At 48.7% G+C, this 23470-nt stretch overlaps 2 protein-coding genes across 5 annotated transcripts in view; one reads left to right on the top strand and one right to left on the bottom strand.

The window, feature by feature from the left end:
• The window catches only part of WDR62 (WD repeat domain 62), a 31090-nt gene extending 26074 nt beyond the window's left edge, over window positions 1-5016 (bottom strand). The window contains exons 1-3 of one of the 4 annotated variants that reach the window (XM_077932424.1): window positions 4773-4871; window positions 3704-3800; window positions 400-491 (exon numbers count right to left, since the gene is read on the bottom strand). In XM_077932424.1, coding sequence (XP_077788550.1) covers window positions 400-491; window positions 3704-3784 — 173 coding nt within the window. In that variant the 5' untranslated portion in view covers window positions 3785-3800; window positions 4773-4871. Of the gene's footprint in view, window positions 1-218; window positions 340-399; window positions 492-3703; window positions 3801-4772 lie in introns of those variants that run through there. The other 3 variants (XM_028741810.2, XM_028741811.2, XM_077932426.1) reach the window with 3 other exon arrangements.
• A 1904-nt stretch (window positions 5017-6920) lies between these two features.
• Window positions 6921-23470, top strand: THAP8 (THAP domain containing 8). Its single transcript, XM_077932423.1, has 4 exons — window positions 6921-7138; window positions 11148-11340; window positions 16866-17900; window positions 21087-23470. The coding sequence occupies exons 1-4, from the start codon at window positions 7056-7058 to the stop codon at window positions 21231-21233; spliced, it is 1458 nt and encodes a 485-aa protein (XP_077788549.1). The 5' UTR covers window positions 6921-7055; the 3' UTR covers window positions 21234-23470.

Raw genomic sequence — 23470 nt, 5'->3', positions numbered from 1 at the left:
CACAGAGCAGGCACCACCACCGAGAAGGCCCCCTGCCTGGTTCCCTGTAACCTCACTTCTCGCAGTGAGGGAACCACCAGAAGGCCCTCGGAGCTGGACCTCAGTGTCTGGGCTGAACGATGGGGGTGGAGATGCTCCTTCAGGGATACTGGGCCTTTGAGGCTGTTTAGGGATTTCAGGGTCAGCACCAACACTTTGAATTGTGCTCGGAAACGTACTGGGAGCCAATGAAGATCTTTCAGGACCGGTGTTATATGGTCTCGGCGGCCACTCCCAGTCACCAGTCTAGCTGCCGCATTCTGGATTCATTGCAGTTCATTGCAGTTATTCAAACCACCCGTTTCACTGAGCATCAGGCTGCAAAATATCTAGCTGCACTGACTACAGCAAAGCACCTACCCTGTTGGATAGGCTATCTGCCCCGTGTTTGGGTCACAAGTTAATGCACTGCTGGTTTGAGTAGTTATTCCCAAGACTTTCTCTAGCATAACCTGTCCAAAGAAAGAAGAAAGAAAACAGTGTCATATGTCCATTCGTAATAATGCCATGATTTCCACGGAACGTGAATGCAAGTGGAGAAGTCGTGTCCGCAGCCCAGTGACCCAGGAAGGAACTTTCCCTCGGCCTTTGCTCCTCTAGGAGAGTTATCATTTTTCATGTTTCACAACAAACAGAAACTCAGCCTGAGGCTTTTCTCAGATGCTGATTCCATCAGTCACTATGGAAACTTTCAAGTCCCAACTTTAGAATAAGAATGTGACTGAATGCCAGTTGCTGGAGAGCAAAAGGAGGGGGAAGCAGTCACATTCACACCCAGAAGCCTGTACTTGGTCACTAGTATAAAGTGGATGTTGAACTAAGTCAAAGGCCTGGAAACGATGCCTTATGAGGAACGGCTAAGGGAGCTGGGCATGTTTAGCCTGGAGAAGAGGAGGTTAAGGGGTGATATGATAGCCATCTTCAAATATATAAAAGGATGTCATATAGAGGAGGGAGAAAGGTTGTTTTCTGCTGCTCCAGAGAAGCAGACACGGAGCAATGGATCCAAACTACAAGAAAGAAGATTCCACCTAAACATTAGGAAGAACTTCCTGACAGTAAGAGCTGTTTGACAGTGGGATTTGCTGCCAAGGAGTGTGGTGGAGTCTCCTTCTTTGGAGGTCTTTAAGCAGAGGCTTGACAACCATATGTCAGGAGTGCTCTGATGGTGTTTCCTGCTTGGCAGGGGGTTGGACTCGATGGCCCTTGTGGTCTAGTAGTCCAACTCTAGGATTCTATGATTCCAAGTGGATCTGATGTTCTTAGTGATGTGATAACTTTGGACTACAGAATTTCTGCTGCTCACGATGCAGTAGCCTTCATGGCAGCCCTAAAGCTTGGTAGGTGCACCCCAATACTTACTTTTCACCAGCTTTTAACTGGAATTCCCTCCTTCCTTCCAGTACAGTCGTACCTTGGTTGCCGAACGCCTTGGTACTTGTACGTTTTGGCTCCTGAACACAGCAAACCTGTAATTGAGTGTTCCGGTTTGCAAACGTTCTTTGGAGCCCAAACGTCCGAAGCGGCTTCCGATTGAATGCAGGAAGCTCCTGCAGCCAATCGGAAGCCGCGCCTTGGTTTTTGGACATTTTCTGAAGTCAAACGGACTTCCAGAACCGATTCCGTTCGAGAACCAAGGGGCGACTGTATTTATATGCTGCTTTTCTGACAAAATAATGGCACATCAAAGTGGCTTCCAGGCCATTTAACCCCATCCACCCCTCTCTCTCGCTCAACAGTACATTCCCCTCCCAATTTAAAACATATTGCCCAATCATAAAACATTGCTCATTGTTGTGGAAACTTGACAGATAAAGTACTATTTTAGAAATGTTTCCCCCGCTTTCCTTTCACGGGAAGAAATCAAAGCACCTAATATAATTGATGTCAAAGATTTTTAAAATAACAAGTTTGTGAAAATATTGAACAGACTTGGCAGCTCAGCTTCCCACATGGGTCTCTTTAAAAAGAACAGGTCTTCCACTAGGCAGCAGAAATTATATAGCAATTGTAAACACTATATAATTTTATAGTCACAGAGGTGCGTCTTTATGCTGGCTCTTGACACTTGTTGTGTACAATTTTACAACCCACCTTCCTTTTGTGGCTGCATATATTGTTTTACACCCCTTTTAATATTGTGCTTTAACATTGTAACACGCCTTGGGGCGAAGAGCAGGTAATTAATGATCATATCCTGCCTTTCCACCAAAAAGTGCAGCTCACAATAAAAAGCAAGTGCCTGATATAATGTGTGTAACACACGAATGTGTCACATGACACATGCACCAAATACAACCCCAGGCAAGAGCCCTCAAATACAGAGCCAAGGAGCTGTATCGGCAGCCCCACACCCAGAGAGAATATCTTTGCCGCAGGAGCAACATTATTTGTTTACAAATTACTGCTAAAATAAAATTAATTACTGTAATGTACTGTCAATTTAGTTGTGAATGCTTTAACTTCATTGATTGAATGCTCCATGCAATTTAATGGTGTAATAATAAAGTACATAAGCCAGTGCTTTCTTTCTTAAAAAATGTTTAGGGGGTACCGTATTTTTCGCCCTATAGGACGCACCGGCCCATAGGACGCACCTAGATTTTCGGGGGGGGGGGGGAAATAAAGGGGAAAAAATTATTCCCCCCCCCCAGGCGCGGGGCTGGGGCGGGGGAAGCTCGGGCTTCCCCCTCCCCCAGCCCCCAGAACGGGACCCAGAGCCATGCCGAAGCTGCGTGCAGCTTTGGCATCGCTCTGGGAGCTTGCGGGGCTGGAGGAGGGGGAAGCCCCCTGCCAGCCTTCTAACCAAGTCGGGGGACAGCGGGAAAGGCACACTGCGCCTCCCGCTGTCCCCCAAGCTTGCGGGGCTGGCGACGGGGAGGAGCAGGCTTCTCCCCCCCGCCAGCCTTCTAACCAAGTCAGGGGACAGCAGGAAAGGCACGCTGCGTCTCCCCGCTGTCCCCTGAGCTTGTGGGGCTGGCGGTGCGGCTCTCCTGAAGCCGACTCCTCTCGCTCTCCAGGCTTCAGCGAAAGCCTGCATTCGCCCCATAGGACGCACACACATTTCCCCTTCATTTTTGGAGGGGAAAAAGTGCGTCCTATAGGGCGAAAAATACGGTACTCTCATTTCCTACTCATACTGAAATACTGCCCCTCAACGAGGCCAAACTTGGATTCACAAAATGTTTAGGGGTATGCGTCCAGGGTTTGATGAGGCCCTCAGCTTCTGAAGGTAATGGGGCCCTTTATATGTCCAGCTGTCCTTTGTCCACAGCAAATGGTCGCTGTTTTTTGTGTTGAATATATGGTATTTAAAAGGGACGCGGGTGGCGCTGTGGGTTAAACCACAGAGCCTAGGACTTGCTGATCAGAAGGTCAGCGGTTTGAATCCCCGCGACAGGGTGAGCTCCCATTGCTAGATCCCAGCTCCTGCACACCTGGCAGTTCAAAGGAACGTCAAAGTGCAAGTAGATAAATAGGTACCGCTCCGGCGGGAAGGTAAACGGCATTTCCGTGCGCTGCTCTGGTTTGCCGGAAGCGGCTCAGTCCTGCTGGCTACATGACCCGGAAGCTGTACGCCGGCTCCCTCGGCTAATAAAGCAAGATGAGCGCCGCAACCCCAGAGTCGGACACGACTGGACCTAATGGTCAGGGGTCCCTTTACCTTTATATGGTATTTATGGTAAGTTATGGACCTCATAGGTATCTCAAGCCATTTGCACATGTTGCCGTGCAACCAGTCCATGCAGAGTGTTGGCACCCTATATATAGAAAGGAGCAAACCAGAGATATTTTAGGGAGCAGGCTAGCAGATGGGGCCCATGACTTACACCACAGGAGCCTACACAACACAAAACACGGTTGCTGTTTGTAGGTTTTCTTTTATTTGTACCTCCAGTTTTGTCCCCTTTAAATTTTTCAGGGGCCCCCAAGAGAGTGGGGCCCTAAGCTAGAGCTTGTTTAGCTTATACTGTACATAAATCCGGCACTGCCTGCGTCCCCCCAGAAAAAAAGCACTGACATCAGCCAATCACGCACCAGAAGCAGTAAGTCTATATACTATAACTTGAGTTATGCTGAAGAAGTGTGCATGCACATGAAAGCTCATACCAAGAACTAACTTAGTTGGTCTTTAAGGTGCTACTGGAGGGAATTTTTTTTGTTTTGAGTTATGCACTATAATAAATGGACTAAATGCATAGCTGTCAACGTTTCCCTTTTTTTAAGGGAAATTCCCTTATTCCAAATGGGATTCCTTGCAAGAAAAGGGGAAAGTTGACAGCTATGACTAAATGTTTTAACATAACCCGAGATTATTAATCCTGATTCAAATTCACTTCGTTACTAACCCACTTCAAATGCTTCGATTACTGCATGCAAGCCCTTAACCCCGCCCACTGCGGTAGCCCCGCCCACAGCCCCCCAAGCCCCGCCCCTGAGCGTTCTCTCCCGCCTCTCGGCAGCGTTCGAAAGGCAGCCGCCTTGGGCCCCCGCCCAGCTCCTTGACCACGCCCAGGGCACCTCCAAGCCCCGCCCCGAGCGGTCTTTTCTCGCCGGCCTTCGAAAGGCAGCCGCCTTTGGCCCCGCCCAGCTCCTTGGCCCCGCCCACAGCCCCTCCAAGCCCCGCCCCCGAGCGTTCTTCTCTCCCGCCTCTCGCCGGCGCTCGAAAGGCAGCCGCTTAGGCCCCGCCCACCCGCAGCCCCGCCCACCGGCCCCTTGGCCCCGCCCCTCACCGCCTCCTCCGGCCCCTGGAGTTTCGACCGGCGCCTCAGGCTCAGGAGCGGCGGCGAGTCCGCGCCGGAGACCAACGGTCGCGCGTAAAAACCTCCTCCGCCGCCGCCGGCCATTTCCCGCTGGCTTGGGAGCTCCTGTCCGAGCCCCGCCGCGGCCTCTCTTTTCTCCGCCGCCGCCGCCTCAGCCGCAACCGTCCAAACAGCGCGCGGAAAACCGCCTCTGCCCTGCCATTGGGCAGATGTCCCGTCAGTCACGCCTGAATGCAGCCAATGAGGAGGGCGAGGCGTGTCCGCAACAACCGCCTTTCCCCGACCGGTGCGGCTGAGCCAATGAGGAGGCGCCGTCCCACCCTCGCGGCTCCTCCAGTTCGCGGGTTCGAATCTCATCGAGCAACGATGCGTGTTCATTTAATTAAAATTTTAAAATGCCATTTCCACCCCCCCTCATCTGAGACGCCTAATCTATTCGATCGGCGGAGTTGACACTGCTACAGGTGCCACATAATGCCCTTGCTGCGTTTGTAACAACCAGCCGCGCCTACCCCTTGGAACTCCCCGCCTCTTGACATCACTGGGCTCTTTGGGGGCCTGCGAAAAACATTCCAGTTTAGACAAGCCTCCCCAAATGCGCAGAAAGCCAATGCAAACTTTAATCCGTTTAAAAGCATTTTGACTTTTATATGCTTTAAAGCAGGGTTGTAAATTTTTCTGCGTTACACCGACTTCTGCAAACTGCTTTGAGGTTTGTTTGTTTGTTTGTTTGTTTGTTTTCCAATCGAGTAGTGTGTAAATTTCAGGAGAATAATAATAATAATAATATATTATTTGTACCCCGCCCATCTGGCTGGGTTTCCCCAGCCACTCTGGGCGGCTTCCAACAAAGATGAAAAATACATTAAAATGTCACACATTAAAAACTTTCCTGAACAGAGCTGCCTTCAGATGTCTTCTAAATGTTGTTTATCTCTTTGACATCTGATGGGATGAAACAGATCCGGCTAACAAGCAGCAAATTGCTCAACCGTCCATAAAAGAAGGCGTCTGCTCAGAGTGCAAGTTTAGAAATTAGAATTCAAAAAGAAAGGAAGAAATGTGTCTACTCGGAAGTAACTTCCACTGAGATCAGCGGGGCTTGATCCCAGCTGACAGCCCCACGGAACTCAACAGGAATCACTTCTCAGTAGGAAAAACCCTCTTTTTTGCTTTATAAAGTGTGTGCATGCGCGAGCGCACGTGTGCATTACTCGGCATTTCATGACGTTGCCTAATGGGACTAATGGATCCGAGTCACACGTGGTTTGCAGTTTCCGGGTTGGATTTGGACGCCCAAACAAATCGGAATTATAGAATCGAATCATGGGACTGTAGAGCTGGAAAGGGTGCAGAGAGTCATCTGGTCCAACCCTCTGGAGAAATACCCGAGCAGCGGTCTTTCTCCCGCACCCCCAAAACAGGAGCTCTTTCTCTAAACGTAGGACAACGTACCAGTTTACAAACTTTGAAAACGTTGGCAAACTTCTCAGAACCACTTTCTGCAAGAAAGAGAAGCATAGGAAAGCGATAGGCAGAAAGGGCACGTGAAGTGAAGAGAATTAAAAGTGAATCCCATGTTTCCTGTTAAGGGAAGTTTTTAATGTTTGATGTATTTTTAATATTTTGTTGGAAGCCGCCCAGAGTGGCTGGGAAAAGCCAGCCAAATGGGCGGGGTATAAATAAGAATAATAATTATTATTATTTTATTATTAATTTCCCCAAACGAAATAAAATCCCAAGTGGGGGGAAAACAGCCGCTCCTCTCTTGGCTTCTTGGACTCTCAACCTGTGGGACCCCAGATATTGCTGAACTACAACTCCCATCACCCCTAGCTAGCAAGGCCAGAGCTCAGGCATGATGGGAGTTGTAGTCCAACAGCATGTGCCCAGCTTGAGAGCCACTGATTGGAGGGAGGAAGACCTGCTCCCCAGTGAAATATTCCCAGCCTGCCATTGGGGTGGGCCGCCATTTCCCTATCTCCACGGTCTCACCCGCGTTGCCCCCACCCGCAGGTTCTCTGATTTTTTCCTATCTCTACGTTCCCACTCCGGGAGCGATGCCGGCTTCCCGGGCCCCGGACGCGCGTGCGCGAGGGCGGAGTCTACGGGTCGGGAGGAGGGACCCGAAGGAGGGAGGCGCTGACGCCGCGACGTCAACAACCGCCGGGCGCTGCTGCGTCTCCTTCTCCACAGGTGCTGCCGAGGCCGCGTGAGGGAAGCGAGGAGAGAGCGGAGGAGGAGGCGTCGGCCATGACCAAGTACTGCCGGGCGCCCAACTGCTGCAACTCGGCCAGGGAGCCGCGGACCGACAACCGGCGCCTCAGCTTCTACAAGTCAGTCAACTTTTGGGGGGAGGGGGGAGTTTGGGGGGGAGACGGGGCGTGACGTCACCGGGGAAAACAAGAACGCGGGGGGGTTGTGACGTCGCGGGGCAGCGTTGTGACGACACGGGGGGGGGAGGAACGGGGCGCGCGCGAAGCCAGGGCCGGATTTATTTGCCCCCCCCCCAAAATTAGGAGTCTTTGTAAATTGTGTTTCTCAAGGAAGTTATTATTATTATTATTATTATTATTATTATTATTTGTTAATTGCCCAATGCCAATGCGTTTGCATTATTCAGTTTGCTACGAATAAAAAATCATTTTGAGTTAGAGCTTAGTAATAATTTCCCTATTAATATACTACTTCTTAATTGTGTTTCGCTGTTAGTAGACTTCTTCTTAATTGTATTTCAGTTCAACAACTACTTTGATAAAATACATATTTTGTTTTTCATGTCTGCCCACTCCGTGTTTCGGGATTAGAGTGATCAGTGCTTCTTTCCATGATTGTGGTGTATCTTCCCCTCCCAGTATATTATTCATTATTCTATGTAATATAGGGAGGATTACCTCTTCCAGGTTCTTATAGTACATTAATGTGATTCCGTCAAGACCTGGCATCAAGACTATTAATATACTACTTCTTAATTGTGTTTCACTATCAATAGACTTCTTCTTAATTGTATTTCAGTTCAAGAATTACTTTGATAAAATACATATTTTGTGATGTGCCAATAGCTTGAGATACCTATGAAGTCCATAAATTACCATATACAGTGGTACCTCGGGTTACAGACGCTTCAGGTTACAGACTCCGCTAACCCAGAAATAATACCTCGGGTTAAGAACTTTGCTTCAGGATGAGAACAGAAATCGCACGGTGGCAGCAGGAGGCCCCACTAGCTAAAGTGGTGCTTCAGGTTAAAAACAGTTTCAGGTTAAGAATGGACCTCCAGAATGAGTTCTTAACCCGAGGTACGACTGTAGTGCGACTAGGACACAACGGGGCCATTGCAAAATCTGCAGCAGATGCAACAGCGTTTGAGGCAACTGCGTGCAAAGTTTTGTGGGAATAAACAGGGTGGGCTGCTGAGAAAGCCTGTTTACTAATTAAACACATTTCTAAGCTGCTTAATATTTTAAAATCTCAAAACCATATTCGACCTCCGGAACGAATTACGTACTTAACCCAAGGTACCACTGTATAGCGTATATTCAACACAAAAAACAGCAGCAATTTGTTGTGGACAAAGGACAGCTGGACATGTAAAGGACCCCATTTCCTTCAGGAGCTGAGGGCCGCATCAAACCTCAATCTGGCCCTGCCTGCACGTGGGGAAGCCAAGGAAGTGGGGAGGGCACCCCCTAAAGGTGTGGGGGGTGGGGGGGATAGGGGGACCCCCCCTGGTTGTGGGTGCTTTAAATCGGGCAACTTTCCCGGACCCAGGAGCCACACGTTTGGGGTCCCATTTCTTAATCTTTCTCCATATATTTTAGTTGGTGCCCCTGTTTCCACCAGCCCTGGATCAGGCCATGACCCATTGGTGGGTTCCAGCCCACCAGTTGAAGACCAATGCTTCAAATCATCATCATCATTATTTTGTTAATTGTACCCCGCCTATCTGACCAGGTTGCCCCAGCGCTCTGTGCAGCTACCAACATACATATAAAAACATTGCATATTAAAAAGCTTCTCTCTACAGGGCTGCCTTCAGATGTCTTCTAATGGTTATATGTTCCTTCCAGTAGCACCTTAAAGACCAACTAAGTTAGTTCTTGGTATGAGCTTTCGTGTGCATGCACACGAAAGCTCATACCAAGAACTAACTTAGTTGGTCTTTAAGGTGCTACTGGAAGGAATTTTTTTTGTTTTGACTATGGCAGACCGACACGGCTACCTATCTGTAAATGGTTATATGGTTGCTCACCTCCTTAACATCTGATAAGAGGGCGTTCCACCCTGCATCGACTCCCGGCTGTAGCCTAGATAAGTTGCTGTCTTGTTTGCATGACATCCCGTTAAGTCCGCCTTTGCCAACCAGGTGCCAGCCTCAGGTGTTTTTGGCTACAACCCCATTAGGAATTGTAGCCCAAAATTGCGTGGGGGTCGTCGCAGGCACCAGGTTGGTGTAACTGGCTTAACTCAGGCCTGCCAAGCTCAACATGTCAACACCGGCATGTATATTATAATTTGTTTTTAAGACTGTGGTCCTTGGAAGGAAGGACGTCCCAGTACTTTTCCTCGAATTTCACTTCCTAGTAAGCAGCGTCCACGACTTCCACCACATTGGTTTTATTTCTTTCCACCCAACCTGAGGAAGCCAGAAAGAGGAACCTGAATATGTGTTTATGCTTTGTAACACGGTCATGTCGCATGCATCTCAAGCCGCTTTGGTTGTCCGTTTTTGCAGAAAAACAAGATATGGGTACATTATTATTTAGTCTTTCATTTCTAGAGCTTCAGATACGGAAGGTTAACCTTGGGGGTTGGCTCTTGAATGGATAGTGAAGAGCCCCCCCCCCCTTCTCAAAGTATTCTTTCAGGCAGCCTCCAGATTGCTTCACCCTCCTGTTATCTTCCTCCTTCTTAAATCTTGAGTAGCTGCGTTTCTAAAGCCACTCAGTAGTTGCTAAGGCTACTTAATTCACTCTCTCCTTGATAATAGGAGACAAGCCAAACTAGATCAGACGTTGGTGATAGGAGAGCCGGATGGGTGGGGTTGTTGTTGCTTTTTGCATTTCTTTTGGAAGTGCAGGGTGGGACTAGATATGGACATTAGCCCTGAGCCCTGGGGGAGAATAGTTTAATCATCCTCTCTCTGCCCCCGCCTTTCTATTTTCCCAATGTAAATCTTCCTCCCACCTCATTTTTCCAGGGGGGGAATTTACCTTGCTGGAAGCAGGGCAGGGTCAGGAAAGCAGTATCCTTTCCCCAGGACTAAGGCTGTGTACATACCTACGCCTTTAAAGTACATTGAGAGAACATTCTTTCCCCCAAAGAATTCTGGGCATTGCAGATTGTTATGGGTTGCTGAGAAGTATAACTCTGTGAGGGGTGAATTGCAGCGCACAGAATTTTTTGGAGGTGAAAGTGTGTCGTGAGTGTTTTCTAAAGGTAGAGCGTGGTGCAGGGCCTACGATTCTGATCTGATTCACACTTGTACACCCTGTGGCTGCTTTTTAAATAAAAAGTAAAGGGATTGGATATTCAGTCACTCAGCTTCTCTCATTTGACTGTTGAGGTGTGTATGTCTCCCTTGTAAAATGGGGGTGCCCCACATCGTACTATGTACAATGGTACCTCAGGTTACAGATGCTTCAGGTTACAAACTCCGCTAACCTAGAAATAGTGCTTCAGGTTAAGAACTTTGCTTCAGGATGAGAACAGAAATTGCATGGCGACAGCGCGGCAGCAGTGGGAGGCCCCATTAGCTAAAGTGTTGTCTCAGGTTAAGAAAAGCTTAGACCTTGAGCATGAATTAAGTTCTTAACCCGAGGTACCACTGTATGTGTTCGACAAAAGGGTGCTCAGGTGTGTCAGTATATTTATTTATTTGGCACCAGCCATGCACGTGCTGCCTTAAAAAGACCAAAAGGCAGCAGGCAGAGGCTGGCCCATAAGGGCAGGTATAGTTTTGCCCCACCTTAGTCTGCCCTCAGCCACCACCTGCCTGTCTTCTGTCTTAAATCCAAGCCATAGGGTGGCACTGCTTTGCCAACTGCATCTTCTTTAGTCTTAGCATTGTCCTTGTAAAACTCAGCAGGGAGAAGGATGGGGGCAAAACCAGAATTTGTTACCTCTGCCTTCTGTAGGTCTTCCTGCCTTCTGTCCCGGTAGACACCAGACACCCCTGGCGAAAGGACAGGTCCCTTCCCAAGAGACTTACATGCTAGAGAAAAAATTAGGGAGGCCACAGGTGACCTGGAGGGGAATGGAGGCCTGGGCCAAAGAGGGGAGGAACATGCACTTATTTCAGCTACAGGTGTGCAGACTTTGGCATTTATTCACTCCTCCACACAGGTTTCCTCTGCACAATCCTGACCGTCTCCAGCAATGGCTCTCCCAGATGAACCAGGAAAAGTGGGTCCCGACGAAGCACCAGCACTTGTGCAGCGAGCACTTTGCCCCGTCCTGTTTTGAATACCGGTGGGGGGCGCGCTTCCTGAAGCCTGACGCTGTTCCCACCATCTTCCAGACCTCAGAAGGCTCGCTGGTGAGTGGCTGGTCACCTGCCAAGAAAGTATGTTGGAGAATTGCCATTTCCCCAGCTGATGTTTTTGCTGGGTGCCCATGTTTGCCTTTGGACAGGTCTGCCTCTGGCACACAGCCCCCACCCAGGAGGCTGCTCCTTAAGCAACATGGCCCCTGGGCTGAAAAAGGCTCCTTGGCCCTAACATAGCATTTAAATCAAATCTGTTTGGAACTGGAGCCTTTTCTGGAGGAGATGCTCAGGGTGGGTTACAGCAGTGAAAGAAAAAAGCGAGCTGGTAGCCAAAGAGTGTTTTTTTCAATTGTATTTCATAAAATGTATACACTGCTTGATTGTAAAATGGGGGGATCCTCAAAGCAGTTTACAAAAAATGTATCAAAATTAACAAAAAAGAGTGTAAGACTTTCAGAAAGTTGAAACAACAATAGACTAAAAACAGATTAAAACTTGCATCGGCTTTCTAAACACCTGGGTAGGCTTGTCTAAGCACAAATGTTTCTAGCAAGGGAAAGTGCCAGCCTGATATCAATGTCATTTTGGTCGTGCGCTCAAATTTAGCAGCCGACAAACCCACAGCAGACGGCTGGTTAAACTTCAGAGTGGGCCTGGTCATGTTATTATCCTATGTTAAATCTCTCTACTTTTGCTAATGACAGAAGTTCAGCCTGTACTGGATCCTTGCATGCCACTTTGCTCTCACAAACTGTTTATGCTGATGACATTAGTTAGATGCAGCCTGCTTTCTAGAACTGCGCCCCCCCCTCCCCGGTGGCTGCTATATGTATATATCTCAGCTGCGCAGCACCTTGGACTTGGATCCGAGAGCAAACAAACCTTTGCCATGTGATTTGTAACACAGAATAATAAACACCGCAGAGTATTGGGTTAAGAGGTGGATTTGTGTATATTCCACTACTGGGAGCATGTTTTGAGGGTAATAACTGCTGTGTGTTAAAGCAGTTAAAGCCACGTGTCCTAAACACTGGTCTATGTCAGGTGGAGATCAAAGGCTGGCTGAAGAGGGACCAAAGCCCTGAGTGTAGAATGATGCCCTGATCTTCTCCTTGGTTACTCGGGTTCTGCACTCCACATGCTGCAGCATTGTACAAATGTCTGCGTTTATTTGAAACACTTTTACCTGGCTCTTTGGCTCGTGTGAGATGAGTGATGAACAAAACGGTCCCTGCCCCACAGGCTTACAATCTTAATAACGGGACACAAAATGGAAAAGAGCTAGGGTAGGCAAGCGAAGAGGCCTTGGTTCTTAAGTTTACGCAGTTATTATAAGTGACCAGCTTAAATATAAAATGGCTGAGGGAGAGGAGCAGAGCTAACTGAGCGGCGCAGCTTTCTCATCTCTTCCTGTGCTGCAGACTGATGGCATGTTTTGGTCTCTCTCCCCTGTCCCCCCCCCCCCCCACTTTCCTCTGTGGGCTCCTGTAATGGGTGGCCTGGAGTAAGAGTCCTAAAACTGGAGAGAAGGAGTATCATCTGGCTGATAATGCTTAGCCTCTAAATAGTGCTCTTTCAGTGCCTAAGCTACACATTTTCAGCTATCCCTAATGAAAACCTCTGCAACATTATTGTCAAGGCCTTACTGACTATCTAGAAGAAAGGCAAAGCCATCTCCCAGATGTCAGTTGGGTGTCTTGCTTTCTGAAGCACCATATGACAGGCAGGCGGCAGCTCTGTCCCATGTGGTCATGCTGCCCTCAGAGGCAAAAGCACAGCGTGAATTTGGCTGGGACGGAGGTGGTGGCAAACTCTTCTCCAAAGGCCAGACAAAACACATGGATTCCTGGTCACTGTCCTCAAACAGTATGGGATGACGGGGTCTGCAGATACACCACATATTTAAAGCACATTATCTCCGCCAACGAATCCTGGGAAATGTAGTTTATCTCTTCGCAGCCCCTGTAACAGACCACAGTGCCCAGGATACTTTGGGAGAAGTCATGTGCTCTAAATGTATGATGTATAAGAACGGATTGGCTGCCTGCTGAGTTTGTAGCTCTGGTGGCATTTGGACTGGGCGCTTCCAGCTCACACCAAAGTTCTTCGCCCCCTCTGGCATTGTAGCAATGCAGCAATCCAGCAGCCTAGATGTGGTCAGGAATGGTCTTCTGCTAGCAGCCCCCACCACCTGGATGCAGCAGAGGAAGGGGAAAGGCTGGGAGACCACCCCCCCCTCCATTGGCTCTGCTGGGGCCAATTATATATTTTATCACCGTAACCTACCCCTGGGTAAAGGGCAGATAAGAAATCACATGAATAAGTCGCCCTTTGGTTTCTCAGAAACCATTCTATTCAGGGCATGAGGCGTTGATGTAGCTTTACGTAGAGCTAGTGCAGGCTTCCTCAAACTCTGCCCTCCAGCTGTTTTGGGACTACAATTCCCATCCTCCCTAGCTCACAGGACCAGTGGTCAGGGATGATGGGAATTGTAGTCCCAAAACAGCTGAAGGGTTGAGTTTGGGGGTGCCTGAGCTAGTCCTTGAATTTCCAAAGAACATAAGAGCCTTCTGGACCAGGCCGATGGCCCCTGTAGCCCAGCATCCTGTTCTCACAGCGGACAACCAAATGCAAGCAGGATTTCAAGCACAAGAGCATGTTCTCCTCCTGTTGTTTCCAGCAACTGATATTCAGAAGCAATTGTTGCCTCCCAGCTGTGGTGGATCAGCAGAGCCATAATGGCTAGTAGCCAGAACTAGGCCTGTCCTCCATCAATCTTCTCTTAAAGCCATTCGCGTTGGTTGCAGTGCTCGTCTGTTGCATCAGAGAGTCTTGTGGCCCAACACATTGGTTTTTTTTTTAATTGTTGTTGTTGTTCGTCTTGTATCTGTCTTAAAGGTAAAAGTAAAGGTACCCCTGCCCATATGGGCCAGTCTTGACAGACTCTAGGGTTGTGCGCCCATCTCACTCAAGAGGCCGGGGGCCAGCGCTGTCCGGAGACACTTCCGGGTCACGTTGTATCTGTCTTGTTGTTGTTGTTGTTTAGTCGTTTAGTCGTGTCCGACTCTTCGTGACCCCATGGACCAGAGCATGCCAGGCACTCCTGTCTTCCACCGCCTCCCGCAGTTTGGTCAGGCTCATGTTTGTAGCTTCGAGAACACTATCCAACCATCTCATCCTCTGTCGTCCCCTTCTCCTTGTGCCCTCCATCTTTCCCAACATCAGGGTCTTTTCCAGGGAGTCTTCTCTTCTCATGAGGTGGCCAAAGTATTGGAGCCTCAACTTCACGATCTGTCCTTCCAGTGAGCACTCAGGTCTGATTTCCTTAAGAATGGATGCGTTTGATCTTCTTGCAGTCCATGGGACTCTCAAGAGTCTCCTCCAGCACCATAATTCAAAAGCATCAATTCTTCGGCGATCAGCCTTCTTTATGGTCCAGCTCTCACTTCCATACATCACTACTGGGAAAACCATGGCTTTAACTATACGGACCTTTGTTGGTAAGGTGATGTCTCTACTTTTTAAGATGTTGTCTAGATTTGCCATCGCCTTTCTCCCAAGGAGCAGGCGTCTTTTAATTTCGTGACTGCTGTCACCATCTGCAGTGATCATGGAGCCCAAGAAAATAAAATCTCTCACTGCCTCCATTTCTTCCCCTTCTATTTGCCAGGAGGTGATGGGACCAGTGGCCATGATCTTCGTTTTTTTGATGTTGAGCTTCAGACCATATTTTGCGCTCTCCTCTTTCACCCTCAATAAAAGGTTCTTTAATTCCTCCTCACTTTCTGCCATCAAGGTTGTGTCATCTGCATATCTGAGGTTGTTGATATTTCTTCCGGCGATCTTAATTCCGGCTTGGGATTCATCCAGCCCAGCCTTTCGCATGATGAATTCTGCATATAAGTTAAATAAGCAGGGGGACAATATACAGCCTTGTCGTACTCCTTTCCCAATTTTGAACCAATCAGTTGTTCCATATCCAGTTCTAACTGTAGCTTCTTGTCCCACATAGAGATTTCTCAGGAGACAGATGAGGTGATCAGGCACTCCCATTTCTTTAAGAACTTGCCATAGTTTGCTGTGGTCAACACAGTCAAAGGCTTTTGCATAGTCAATGAAGCAGAAGTAGATGTCTTTCTGGAACTCTCTAGCTTTCTCCATAATCCAGCGCACTCCATAATCCAGCACATGTTTGCAATTTGTGTATCTGTCTTAAGCCGCAATAAATCTGTTCAGTCTATTTTAAGGCACCACAAGACTTTTTGTGGTTAGTGCTTGAATGTGCTTCTTCCCCTGTTCTCTCATCTATTTTTCAATCTGTGTCTTGCCTCTTAGACTAAACCTGTGAGCAAAGGCTGTGGGGTGTTCTTACCATCTTTGCACAGCTCCTAGGAAATATCAGGCACTTTAAAAACAAGGGGAAGTGTAGCAGGGAACACCCCCCCCCCAATCATTCAGTTTGTACAAACTTCACACACACTCACACACTACATACACTACGCTTCTGTTATGAATTCATAGAAAAATCAACCATACATCAGATTTGCACTGTTCCACTTTTATTTTACTCCATGAAGGAAGGACTACAAAATGGGGAAGGTTTGATACAGGCCAGCCATAATCCCTTGAACATCCCAGTACATCCACAGGAGCCCTGCCCAGTTGCTATGCCAACCCTGATGGTCTCAGACAGAAGACCATCAACAACACAAGGGACTGCATACACGAGTGGATTCAACACGGACTATAACAAAAGAACAGTGATTGGATTCCCCCTCAGGGGGCAGGAAACTGCGACTACCTTTTGTCTTCAGAAAATGACTCATGGGGAGGGGGAAAGGAGGAACCAGCCAGGTGACAGGACACTCAGGTTACCACCACCACCCCTCCCTCAACCCCTCCTTTCTGTGATGTATGTATGATGTTTCTGGGGGTGGTCTTGACCTACAGGGTGGGAATTTCAAAAGTTTTTATAAGGCGTTGCACACCATTTTTTCTGTGCCTTTCCTCTCTCCTGCAAGTGAGGGGAACACCCTGTTGCAACAGATCAATAAAGGCCAAGCCTACAGGCTGCTGGTTTGCTCCATGTTATCCTGGTTGGTGTCTTTGTTTTGTCCAAGGGAGCCCTCAGATTTTTCCGGTAACGGAACGCAGTGTGGGGTTCAGGGCCTCCTCTTGTCTAGCTCACCTTGTGTGGGAATCGGTAGCCCTGCACACCTCCCTCCCTCCCTTCCCTCCCCCTCCCCTTTTTATGAAGATCCCCCGCTCTGGGATGCCACAGCTAATTCTCCCCTGGTCTCCTTACAGGCCCAAATAGGACTAATTCAGCCAGCTAGCCCTGGTGATCATCTTATGTTTATTGGATGGATTTCCCCCCTAAATTGATTTTTGAACTCTGAATTTATTGTTATTCATGTTTTATACTGTATTTTATGCTGCTTTTGTTGCATCAATTAAGTGTTTTAGATTTGTTGTTAGCTGCCCTGAGCCCGTTTTTTTGAACCGGGAGGGGCGGGGTATTATTATTTATTATCTTGCAAGGACAGCTGCTCATTTGTCTGCTTTCGCTTTTGCAGAAGAGGGAAAACCCGGCCAGGACTTCCTCCGATGTCCCAGCTAAGAAGCTCATCATTGAATTCCAAGGGGAGAGGAGCATGCCGGCACCCCAAGCCATAAGCTGCCCCGAGCCAAACTCCCTGGAAACGCTTGCCATCGCCATTGACCCCAGCGTGGCAGCTGCCCCAATCTACGTGGAGACCCAGTCCTCTGCCTCAGACTTCCCTGCCCTCTCAGGGCCCTTGGGCGGGGCTGTGAACCTGCTGCCTTTGGTCCAAATCGTGGAGCCCCTCAAGGCCGTGACGCTGACTGTGTCTTCCCCGGTTGATGCCAGCCAGCCTCTCCCGGACCGGGTGGAGCAGCAGGTGGTTGACCTCTTGGCCTCACTGCCGCCGGCGACCCTACAAGCTACGCCAGGCTCGTCCAGGGGGGCCTCTGAGCCCTTTTCTGCAGAGGTGGCCGTGCCCTGCGAGGTGGTGGCGGCTGCCAACCAGCCCCCGCTGCAGGCCCTGATGACCGACCCAGCCATGGCGACGGAGCAAGGGGCGCTCATCATCGAGAATGTCTCCATTGAGCCGTTTCTGGAGACTGACCCCGCCGCCGCCGCCGTCCTGCGCTCCCTGCAGGAGCCGCCCGCCGAGGTGGTGGCGTACTTTGAGACCATCCCGACGGCGCCCATCACGGCCGCCGCCTCTTCCGGCGTGACCCCCCCAGAGACGGTGCTGTCCTCCGCCCTGAGCCTCCCCATTGTCTCCACCGTCCCCATCGTCTCCAACCAGGCGCCTCCGAAGGCCCCCCCGGCGGAAGAGGAGAAGCTGGAGGAGCTGAGCTCAGCCGAGTCCTTGGAGGAGCAGCTGGAGGAGCACCGCTACCACAAGCAGGAGGGGGCGACCTCGGAGCTCGTGGAGGTGGTGATGGGCCTTCAGAAGAAGGTGAAGGTTCTCCAGCAGAGGCACCGCCGGCACTGCGCGAAGCTGGAGGCCATGGAAGGGGTGGTGGAGCAGCTGCGGAAGGAGAACCTGGTGTCCGAGGAGAAGCTGAAGCTGCTGGAAATGGTAAGCTGGCTTTGCAGGGCGGCTGGTCTCCTTGGGCCGCAGCTGGGAAACGCAGAGAGGCGAGCGCGGGTCGGAGATCAGGTCCCCCGGGATTTCTCAGCTTCTGCGTTTTCCTCTTTAAGCAGGAAGCTTCTAAGCCTCATGGGTACAGGGGGCGGTTGGGAATATATATAAAAGGGAAGAACCTTGAAATAATCGAGGGAGGTAAGTAATGGGTTTTGTGGCAGGGGGTTCTTTTTAAAACACACACACATAAGTTTTCCAAAATAATAATAATAATAATAATAATAATAATAATAATAATAATAATAATAAATTATTTATACCCTGCCCATCTGGCTGAGTTTCCCCAGCCACTTTGGGCAACTCCCAATAGAATATTAAAAACACAATAAATACATCAAACATCAAAAACTTCCTTGACATCTGCGGGGAGGGCGTTCCACAGGGCGGGCGCCACCACCGAGAAGGCCCTCTGCCTGGTTCCCTGCAACCTCACTTCTCGCAGGGAGGGAACTGCCAGAAGGCCCTCAGGGCTGGACCTTATTGTCCGGGCTGAACGATGGGGGTGGAGACACTCCTTCAGGTATACAGGACCGAGGCCGTTTAATCCAATAAAGGCCACGTTAAAAACATTCCGAATTATAAAATAATAAAACATTCCAAATATTAAGCGAAATCATAAAACTTTGTTTGACTTCCCATGCTCTGGGGCTGGAGGATTGCCATCACCTCACATTTGCACTGCTTTCTTAATTAGTCCATGCGGTTCTCATAAATCAATCCAATGTTAATCCTTCGTTCGTTTTGACAGCCTCTGAGTTCGTCCCGCAAGCAAGTTATATCAAAACAGTATGTTTCTGTGTGGGTGTTTATTTTCTTCCATGTCTTTCACTTTCACTTCTCCATGCCTGTATTATCCAATACGACACGTCCCAAAATGGAGGAAATCTGGCTTCCTGCCCATTGTTCCAGGCCTCTTTGTTTCATCTCATACCAGAACAGATAAGCCTGTACTTTGGCTAGAAGCCTCAATTCCTATCTTCCGCTCTTAACAGTCCATCAAAATTAATTGCAAATTCATATATCCACACAGTTAATAATTAGATCAAAATTATATCAGTATCACAGTACAGTACCATCTCGCTTGTGTACATAATCAATTGGTAATAATAATAATAATAATAATAATAATAATAATAATAATAATAATAATAATAATAATATTTATTTATTCCCTGGGCAGAGCCGGGCTCAGGGTGGCTAACATCAATAAAATTTCAGTAAAAACATAAGGAAAAAAAGAAAAAGAAAAAAAAACAATTTAAAATACAGGTTAAAATGCAGTTTAAAATGAAGCCTCATTTTAAAAGTCAAACTTTCAGACTTTCCAGGGGGATTTGCCAAGTAAAGTAGCAAATACGCAATATATCAAAAAGAAACAAAGGAGGCTCACACACACCCCTTCCCGTTCCGACATACCAGTCCCATAATAAAGATAGTCTCTCTTCCATGGGTTTTGGTGGGGGGGGTTCTTTCCTTGGTGAGGGGGGCATGTCTTGAATGCTCCTCCTGTTCCCCTGCCCAACCTTGAGCTAAAGGTTCTGCAGCTGTTATTCATGATGGAGCCTCCAGTTTCAGGGGCAGTCTAGCTCACAGTCGCATCCAGAAGCGAGATGGCGGACGAGACGAAGCCGCTTTGGCCTGCTCCAGCAAAACCACCCTTGCAGTTTTAGCAAGGTCTGCCCGTTTTGCTTAAACATCTGGAGGGCGGCATGTTGCCTAGTCTTGGCTTGTACATTTATTTCAACAACTTACTGGCCACTTACAGTGGTGCCTCGCAAGACGAAAAACCCGCTAGACGAAAGGGTTTTCCGTTTTTCGATGCGCTTCGCAAGACGATTTTCCCTATGGGCTTGCTTCGCAAGACGGAAACGTCTTGCGAGTCTTGCGATTTTTTTCGCTCCCCCCCCCCCTTTTCTAAGCCGCTAATAGCCTTTTAGCCGCTAAGCTGCTAATAGCCTTTTAGCCGCTAAGCCTTTAATAGCTGCTAAACCGCTAATAGCGCTAAGCCGCTAATAGGGTTGCTTCGCAAGACGAAAAAACCGCTAGACGAAGAGACTCGCGGAACGGATTATTTTCGTCTTGCGAGGCACCACTGTAATTGCAGGAGGTTGGCCCTCTGGAGCCCTTCCAGGTCTACAGTTCTGTAATTCTATGAACCATAGCTCCACAGTAGAGCATCTGCTTTGCATGCAGAAGAGCGCTTCTGGATCAGGCCAGTGGCCCACCTAGTCCAGCATCCTGTTATCTCAGCGTCCAATCAGAAGCCTATTATGGGAAGCCCACAGGCAGGATCCGAGTGCGAGAGCCCTTTCCCCTCTTGTGGTGTTCAGCAACTGGTGTGCAGAAGCCCCACTGCTTCTGGCAGTTTTATTGCTGTAAACAGCTTAAATGAATATTTATCTAGTGACACAGTGATATGCAGATATTTTCCTAAATGAATAAACCAACAAGGTGTCGGGGAACCTCTTATTTTTTAATTTTTTAATGGAAGTTTTATTTACAACATAACATAAACTCCCCCAATACAGAAAGCCACCCACATTAAACGTGAACATAACATTCAATAAGCATAACATACAACAATACAAACAAATAAAAGACTTCCTTTATCCTGTATCGGGCCTCCTTATTTACTTCTTATAAGCTGTATCCTTTATGAATAATTATTAAGATTTTTCTAATTATAACTTAAATATCCACAAAGTCTCCTGCACACAATAATCGAAACAAGTCCCGGTATGTATTTTAGGGCCCTGTTTTGTGAAGTATTCTCTGCATTTTCCCCATGCTTTTCAAAACTCTTGTCTAGTGTGGTCTCAAATTGCCTCTGTTAATCTAGCCAGTTCAATATACTCTAACAATTTGTCTTGCCATTCCTTTTTTGTTGGCACAATTTCTTTTTTTCCAGTTTTTAGCAATTAGGATCCTTGCCGCTCCTGTGGCATAGAGGGATATTTTCTGATCTTCTCTTGCTATACCTGTGTCCGCTATCCCTAGTAGAAAAGCTTCTGTATTCTTCATAAAGTTAAACATTTTTTTAAGCTCGCCATATACTATATTCCAGAAGCTTCTTTCGGGGACCCTCTTAACCTCTCCCGCTCTGTTCTCCCCCTCACTCAGGCCTGCCTACAGTCCAGCACTCTTGTGCCTGAAGCCGGCGCTGCTGTGGCCATCATCTGCCAGGACAATGACCAGGCGCTGGTCTACGCCGTGCCCCAGCTCCCAGAAGAAGGGAACGAGACTATCATCCACGTGGAGGAGCAGTAATTTTGGAGGCGGCAGAGGGCAGTCGGGAGCCAACCCTCGCTGCGTTCCATTTGGCCAAAGGCACCCGTCAGGGAGGGTCCTGGCGCCTACGTCTTTCGGCTGCGAGAATCTCAGGCCTGGCGCCACCGGGCCTCTTCTGATCTCAGCTGCCTAACCCGATGGCCTTATTGCGACGGCACCTTATTTTGCGGGAAAGTTGCCTGAAATATTTGTACATAAAAATTGTCTGGGTGGGGGGAATTGAGCCACTGAGTGTGTGCGTGTGTGTTTGCCTCCTCTTCTGCACCTGAGCCTCGAAGCTGCCGCTGCCGCCGCTGCCTCATTTGTCGTGATAACCGCTGCTTGGTGTGAGCCAGACTGTCCTCGCCAGCTTGCTTTGCTAGCAAGGCAAGGGCGGACAGGCCCATCTTGGCGTCTGAACCTGAAATTGCCGCACTTTGATGTTGGGCCCTCCTAGGTGCCTTTCTAAAGGGCTCAGCTTCAGGGCATCTCTCTCTCTCTCTCTCTCTCTCTCTCTCTCTTTTTCTCTCTCTGTGTGTGAGAGAGAATTGCCCCCCCTCTCTTCCTGCTTCCAGCAGAACTTAGCGCACAGACGGCTGGTATCTCTGCACTCTCCACGCTAATCTGAAGGCAAAAGTATTTGCTACTTGTCCCCATAGACCTTTCATACCTGGGCACTTGTGGGATCATAAGGCCACCCAGTGCCTGGGAGCAGGTGGTATCCATACAAGGAGGGGGTTGAGAGAGGAGCAGAAAGGAATCTCTCACACACACCCTTTGTGGAGAACATGTAGTGGAAGCTGTTAACAAGAGGCCGTGATGAATGGCAATCCCACATGCGCGCCTGCTACAAAAGCGAGATTGAAACCAGATCAGTACACGAGAACATGGCGCCATCCACAGAGAGCCGAGCTGCGAAAGTGTTTTGAGCGTTGCAGGGGACTCATTTTCATCTTTACAGCTGCTTGACAGATTGCGTAGTAACGGAATCGTTTCAGATCCGGCGCTTGCGTCGACCTATTGCAGCTCCTTGCGATCTCTTGAAAAGTGGCTCTGTTCAGTCGAGTAGTTCAAACAGGCCACGTCTGACTGAAGGCGAAGGCTCGGTCGGGAGATTGTAGGGAGCAGCCTGTCTCAACCGTCTTAATCTTGCAAACTTCAGGGAAGTGCCAGCATGGTGCGCTTCAAAACGTTGAAGGCCTGCATTTGGCAACAAAGCCTCCGTAACTTACAGCACAACCACAGAGGTCTACCTATTCTTAAGCCCCACTCGGGTATTTAAATTCCTCGCATGGGTGAGGCGGTTGAGGATCTCCACCCCCATTGCCTCCCCACAGGATGGAGAGCCAAACATCTGCAGCAGAGAGCCTGTTCTGCTTATGTAACCCCCCCCCCCCTTTTTCCGGAGATCCAGAACCCTGGAAGATCAGGATTCTAGAATCCACAGGGAGCCTTCCAACACATGGAAGGCAATAGTGCCAGCTGCAGGGAACATGATGGAGGGCACTATCCCCATGGCCCCATCGCCTTCTCCCCCTCACGTGATGCTGCCAGCAGGGTGGGGAAAAGCTTTGGCTAGGGCTGATGTTTCCTGCTAAGGACCCATTGCTACGCTGAATGCGTTCTGCATCCTTGCTGGTTCGGAAGATCCCCTCTAGTCCTTCATCTGCTTCCCACGGTGACTTGCCAGGCTGCCAGTGGGGCTTGAAGGTAAATAGTCCCCCTGCCCCACAACCAGTGCTCAGTGGCAGATCCTCACATTAGCGGATGTTGCTTCCCTAAGTCACATGTCGCCAGGGATGATAGTGGAAGGCTTTACAGGAATGTCTGCTTCTCCTTGGGTCCCCTCTGTCTTCTATCTAGACTCCTTTCATCTTTTCTTTGAGGATGTCCTCTTGCAACTACCGTCTTAGGGTTTCTTGTCATACAGTATTTTTGTCCCATAGCCAGCCAAATAAAGAGTTGTTTTGAGTTCGTGAGTGGGTGGGTGTTATGGTAAATCCTCCTTTTAAAAAAATGTTATTAAGGTTTTGCTTTTTTAAAAACAACACACGGGTCTCTGTAACTGAAAGTTAATCCAGGAGTAGGAGGAAAGGCTGAAAAATAAAACGCGACAATGTGATTGTAGATCTTGGTGAGGGGCAGAAACTGACGGTGGGAAGAACTTCACTGGGGGTGATAACAGTGCTGTAATACAAAAAAAATTACCCTAATAAATGGAATATTGGAAAAACGGG

This window comes from Podarcis muralis, chromosome 7 (assembly GCF_964188315.1).
Source record: "Podarcis muralis chromosome 7, rPodMur119.hap1.1, whole genome shotgun sequence".
NCBI classification, from domain to species: Eukaryota; Metazoa; Chordata; class Lepidosauria; order Squamata; family Lacertidae; genus Podarcis; species Podarcis muralis.
The sequence above is the reverse complement of the archived record's forward strand: the minus strand, read 5'-3'. Positions and strand labels throughout refer to the sequence as shown.

Coding starts and splice junctions, on each gene's coding strand:
- THAP8 (XM_077932423.1), top strand. CDS start 7,056: ATGACCAAGTACTGCCGGGCGCCCAACTGCTGCAACTCGGCCAGGGAG. Junction 11,341..16,865: donor AGACCTCAGAAGGCTCGCTG/GTGAGTGGCTGG, acceptor TCGCTTTTGCAG/AAGAGGGAAAACCCGGCCAG. Junction 17,901..21,086: donor AGCTGAAGCTGCTGGAAATG/GTAAGCTGGCTT, acceptor CCCCTCACTCAG/GCCTGCCTACAGTCCAGCAC.